The sequence below is a fragment of the Bactrocera latifrons genome, unplaced genomic scaffold (genome assembly GCF_001853355.1).
Source record: "Bactrocera latifrons isolate USDA-ARS-PBARC rearing strain unplaced genomic scaffold, ASM185335v1 scaffold_78, whole genome shotgun sequence".
NCBI lineage: Eukaryota > Metazoa > Arthropoda > Insecta > Diptera > Tephritidae > Bactrocera > Bactrocera latifrons.
In genome coordinates, this window is record NW_017537467.1 from 1,343,940 (window position 1) to 1,349,756 (window position 5,817).

The following is a 5,817-nucleotide window of genomic DNA, read 5'->3' on the forward strand; positions in this document are numbered from 1 at the left end:
TATCTTGTCAAATGCAAAAGTTTTTCATACCATAGATTCCGGTCGTTCAGTTTGAATAGCAGCTATATGCTGTAGTAAGACGATCTGAACAATTTCTTCGTATATTACATTATTATCTTAGAAAATAACCTGTGCCAGCTGTTGTGAAGATATATCGTCAGATATGAAAGTTTTCCATACAAGAACTTGATTCCGATTGTTCAGTTTGTGTGGCAGATAATATAGTGGTCTGATATCGGCAGTTGTGACAAATGAGTAGCTTCTTGAAGAGAAAATGACGATATCTTAAAAACTGAGGGACTAGTTCATATATACACAAACGGACAGACAGACCATGGCTAAATCGACTCAGCACAATATATTGTTTAGACATATATATATATATATATATACTTTGTAGGGCTCCGACGCTTCCTTCTGTGTGTTACAATATTTCTATGAACAATAACTCATATCAAATTTCGTGAAGATAGCACGTCAAATGTTCATGTATACCCTGTTCAGGATATAAAAATTGATTAAAATATTTTTAGCAGTCTTTTTTCGCACTCACCGGAAATTTCGCGTTACCGCAACAAAAGTGATTGTGTTTGAACAGGTATAAACTTTCCTAATTCTATCGATTAAAATGTGACAGCTGACTGACAATCGGTTCATGTAATATCTTTACAACGAATAAGAAAAAAAGCAGTGTTTCTATTTGTTATTACATTAAAATTGTTTTAAAGATACAATCGTAGTAAACTTAGTATCATCGTGGGGAGGTATCTTACAAAAATTTTACGATTTCCGTTCCAAGAAGCTTGCTAAATGCCGTTAGCGGACTACTTAAAACCTGTCAGTATTTGATTTAACATTATAAACAGTCAAAGTTACAAAAATTCAGTCATCCCAATAATAGTGTACTTTATTTGACGGTAAGATGCACCAGAGTAGCATGTTCACGATATATAATAAGCGAGATGCAAGTAATATTAAAATCACATAATTCACCATGTTAATCCTATTTGCAATGGATTGATTTCTGTTGTAGCGGTAGAAATTATTCCTGAAGTAATTTCGAGGAATGGTTCCGAGCTGACAGTCCTTGATAATAATCCGTGCTTCTTCTGGTACTTGACCCGACTGTTTACCATCGTGGGAACGGACGGATTGATTTCTGTTGTTGTTGTTGTTGTTGTTGTAGCGGCAGAATTCTGCCGAGTTGACAGTCCTTGGCGGATAAAAATCCGGGTCCGTTCCGGTTACGTAGACCCGACGTCGTTTCTGTTCTTCCCAGTATAGCAGTAAACTTATTTTACAATATACATATATTTTTAAGGCTATAAGCTTAAAGTGGAAGTATTAGACACTGTTGTACAATTTAATAACATCGCGGAGAAAGTAGATATGTTATATATTAAAACATGTGATACATATTTTATTTGCTATATGTACATATATAAATATAAAAAGCTATTTCGTGACGTGACCGCAGAACGTTCGAACCTCAGCACAAAAAGACGTGAAAATGTGTACATTTATTTCATTCCTTCAGAAAACATTAAAGGAAGCCTTTTGTTTAAAAAATCAGCGACGATTATGCAATTACATTCTAATAATGTTAAACAAATCATTACCAAATACATAACTCTGGAAGAGCTGAAAAGACAGCAGCAAGCAGGTCGACAAACGTAACAACCATGGCAGGCGGTTAAAATTATTTTAGGAGAACCTCCGACAAACACCGCCCGCCATTCACAGTAGAGCCATCGACACCTTCTCTGACTCCCTCTCACTGAATGGCGTACTTGTGTCAAACCACTGTCATTGCAGACAAACACCCCGAGTTGCCGCGTAAATCAAAAGTGACCCTTGCGCAGCTTCGTTCTGGATACTGTAGCAGGTTAAACTCCTAATTATCTAGAATACACCCCGACATATTCAATATATTTGATTGCCCCATTAACCCTACTCATTTCACACCCCTCTCCCTTTGGTCCGACCGTCGAAACAGCACGTTTCTTAGGCTTGCCGTAGGATGACGTCGACGAAAATCTATCTATATTATCCTTATCATCCTGACAGGCATACCATTTCTGGTATCTGGTATCTAGTTACAACAACATAATTAAAAAAAAAAAATAGTTTACTACTAGTGAAGTATATAGTTTATTGATATTTGTATCTCAATCAAGTTCAAATTAATAATATATTGTCTGTTTAAAATTGTTAACTATGTACATAACATATTAGTTCGATATTCTAGAATATAAAATAAAAATGTCAGTTACAACGAAAGGTCGAAAACAGCCTACTGCTATATCTCGCATGAAGCAAGACTATATGCGGCTGAAACGTGATCCCCTGCCATATATAACAGCTGAACCACTGCCAAATAATATACTTGAATGGCATTACGTAGTGAAAGGCCCCGCTAATACACCTTATTATGGTGGTTTCTATCATGGTACTTTAGTCTTCCCTCGTGAATTTCCGTTCAAGCCGCCATCAATTTACATGCTTACTCCAAATGGCCGCTTCAAAACGAATACAAGATTATGTCTAAGTATATCAGGTAATTTAATAAATAAATCAACTAAGACAGTATTGTACACAAATTATAATTGCAGATTTCCATCCAGATACTTGGAACCCAACTTGGTGTGTTGGCACCATACTCACTGGTTTACTAAGTTTCATGGTATTAGTTACACCATTCTGTTTAAATATAACTTATTCATCCATTTTAAAAATAATTTCAGTTGGAGACAACACCAACCCTTGGATCCATAGAGTCAACCCAATACGAAAAGCAACAATACGCAAAAAAATCGCTTGCTTACAACCTAAAAAATCAACACTTTCGCGACTTGTTTCCAGAAATTTGTGAGGAAATTAACAAAAGAATAGAAGACGAACAAAAATCTGTTACTAAGTCTACCGCAATGTCAAATGGATCAAGTAGATTAAATAACAGTAACAATGAATTGCCCAATGGTGATATGTGTGGTTTAGAAAGTATTGTTGATAATCCACAACTTAGGGGAGTTGGAGCAAACAGTACAGGGAACTCTTTCATTAATTGGCATTCAATTTATTCAAATTTAATAATTTTAATTAGTTTTGCAATATTTGCACTAATGGTAAACTATGTGATCAAGAATATAAATCAAGAATAGAAATATACAAAATATATATTATTCTCCATTATGAATAGATAAATATAAATATAACACTGAATTTCATTCCTCTATAATATAAAACATTATTTGTATATACATGTTATCGTATCTATAACCAATAATATTGTATCATAAAAATACAGCGCTAGTATATAAATTTAAAACAATTTATTTGTAAATATAAGCACTTTGAAAAGTTATTTGTGCTAAGAAGTCATAAATATTACACTACATATTCGCCAATCAAAGAAATAAAGTCGGATTAATTTCGTATATAAAATTAATATTAATTGTTGGAAATCTTCAAGATTTTGTGCAGTAATTTCTGAATGACAAATTTAGTTAGCTTTGTCAATGCGTTCAGTAAGGTTTGCCATTTCGTTATGTCACGTTTCACTTTGGCATAACCTTTTGAAATTATCTAAGTTCTACGAAAAATTCACAAATTGACGCTTGCCGAAAAATCATCTCAGATGAGGTTTATTTCTGGCTTAATGACTTTGTCAACAAACAGAATTGTCGCTATTAAGGTAAGTCTACCGAACTGAGTCAGGAAATGGCATTACATCGTGGACGTTCTCTATGTGCAACCAGAAGGTGCATMTTTTCATGTTTCACGTCTAAATATGGACACATTGCGTGCAAAGTTTGGTATCTCGATAATTTCGAAAAATGGCTCAGTCATATGGCCTCCAAGGTCATGCGATTTAACGCTTCAAGATTACTTTCCCTGAGAATATGTTAAATCAAAGACTTATGCCAATCAACCAGAAACGCTGGAGGAGCTCAAGTATAAAATTTAGCGTATTATAGCCGAAATTCTGCATCCGTTCATCGAAAATCGGCATCAACAAATATATCGTCACATAAAATGAAAAATAACGTATCATAGAAAAATTCGAAATTGAGTATCTTATTTATTACGATTCACTACTTCAAATTAAATTTATAATATGACATTTTCAGGTTCTGCGCTCAAATATAAACCAGTTTTAACCAATATTAAATTTTTTTTTCACTCTTGTTCCATTTTTTTCGTATTTTATTCACTCCTCTGCAAATTTTCGAAAATGGTGTTACGTTATTTTGGATTCTAGGTGACGATATGTAGATATGCAAACGGAGGTTTGGTGAACTTTTGGACGACATCAAACCAGAAATAGCATAAAATTATCTCCATAAGAAAACGGACCACACTTCGACCAATTTCGAGTGTTTATTTCATTTATGAAAAATATTTCATTTCAAATATGAAAAATATTAAAAAACTCACTTAGAAGTATTGAAAGATTTTACGTCCCGATTAAGATCTATCATCTATCATCACTGTGGTAATCAACTGAGCGTACGTTACCGGCTTAGCTGTAAACTCATGTAAGACTGAAAAGGTTTTATTTACCAGAAAGATTAAAATTCTAGACGTTTCTTTCTTCTTCGTTTACCTAACCTAGTAATTAAATAGTAAAATGAACAAGTTTCGCGCTTTTCTTATTTTACCCGTCATATTTAAGACGAACATGCGCCGTTTCAGTTTGAATGTCTAATTAGGATTTTACTCGAAATAAGCTATGATAGAATTTAGTCAATTAATAACGGAATACAATTTATATATATAAGATAATAATTTTGGTTGTTGTTGTAGTTGTAGCATTTATCTACTCCCTGCTTGTGTGGTAAGGTTTGAGTTTAACGGTAGCGGTAGTAACTCAAGCTTTTCATTTGCAATGAAATGAATGAAAAACGGAAATCATTATACATATGTAGTATATGGCAGTTGGGAGTACTATCGGCCCGATTTTACTATTTTTACCAATACTACATACTACTTGTATTAACATGCCTCATCCTAATGAAATGTTTACTGAGTTTTCTGGGGGCTAAGAGAAATATTGACCGATTCAACCCATTTTTGACACACAAACCTACATACCACTGCCAGGAGAACATTATCCTGGTATTATAGTTTTGTTCACATAACGGTTGTTTGTAAGTCCTAAAACTAAAAGAGTCAGATATATTGTTATATATACCAAAGTGATCAGGGTGACAAATAGAGTTGAAATCCGGATGACTGTCTGTCTGTCCGTCCGTCCGTCCGTGCAAGCTGTAACTTGAGATATCATAATGAAACTTGGTACACGTATTTCTTGGCTCCATAAGAAGGTTAAGTTCGAAAATGGGCAAAATCGGCCCACTGCCACGCCCACAAAATGTGTCATAACTAAGCCATAAATAAAGATATTAAAGTGAAATTTGGCACAAAGGTTCTCATTARGGAGAGGCATATTTGGACGTAATCTTTTTGGAAAAGTGGGCGTGGCCCCGCCCCCTACTAAGTTTTTTGTACATATCTCGGAAACTACTATATTTATGTCAACCAAACTCTATAGAGTTGTTTCCTTCAGGCATTTCCATATACAGTTCAAAAATGGAAGAAATAAGATAATAACCACGCCCACCTCCCATATAAAGGTTATGTTGAAGATCACTAAAAGTGCGTTAATCGACTAACAAAAAACGACAGAAACAATTTTACGGAAGAAATGGCAGAAGGAAGCTGCACACAGGCTTTTTTCAAAAATTGAAAATGGGCGTGGGGTCGCCTACTTATGGACCAAAAACCATATCTCAGGAAGTACTATAGCGATTTCAA

General features: G+C 34.4%; 1 protein-coding gene across 2 annotated transcripts; it reads left to right on the forward strand.

Moving 5' to 3' along the window:
• The first annotated feature begins 644 nt into the window (after positions 1–644).
• Positions 645–3,448, forward strand: LOC108976556 (ubiquitin-conjugating enzyme E2 J2-like). 2 transcript variants are annotated; one of them, XM_018945750.1, is made up of 4 exons: positions 645–917; positions 2,236–2,557; positions 2,613–2,683; positions 2,745–3,448. In XM_018945750.1, the coding sequence occupies exons 2-4, from the start codon at positions 2,263–2,265 to the stop codon at positions 3,159–3,161; spliced, it is 783 nt and encodes a 260-aa protein (XP_018801295.1). In that variant the 5' UTR covers positions 645–917; positions 2,236–2,262; the 3' UTR covers positions 3,162–3,448. The 2 variants fall into 2 exon arrangements, with proteins under 2 accessions (XP_018801295.1, XP_018801294.1); XM_018945749.1 differs by having other exon boundaries at positions 2,249–2,557.
• The last annotated feature ends 2,369 nt before the right edge of the window (positions 3,449–5,817 follow it).

What these genes read in the sequence shown, in the direction of transcription:
- LOC108976556 (XM_018945750.1), top strand. Translation starts at nt 2,263, where the DNA reads ATGTCAGTTACAACGAAAGGTCGAAAACAGCCTACTGCTATATCTCGC. An exon ending in ATTATGTCTAAGTATATCAG is followed by an intron (nt 2,558 to 2,612) that starts GTAATTTAATAA and finishes TTATAATTGCAG; the next exon opens with ATTTCCATCCAGATACTTGG. An exon ending in CTGGTTTACTAAGTTTCATG is followed by an intron (nt 2,684 to 2,744) that starts GTATTAGTTACA and finishes AAATAATTTCAG; the next exon opens with TTGGAGACAACACCAACCCT.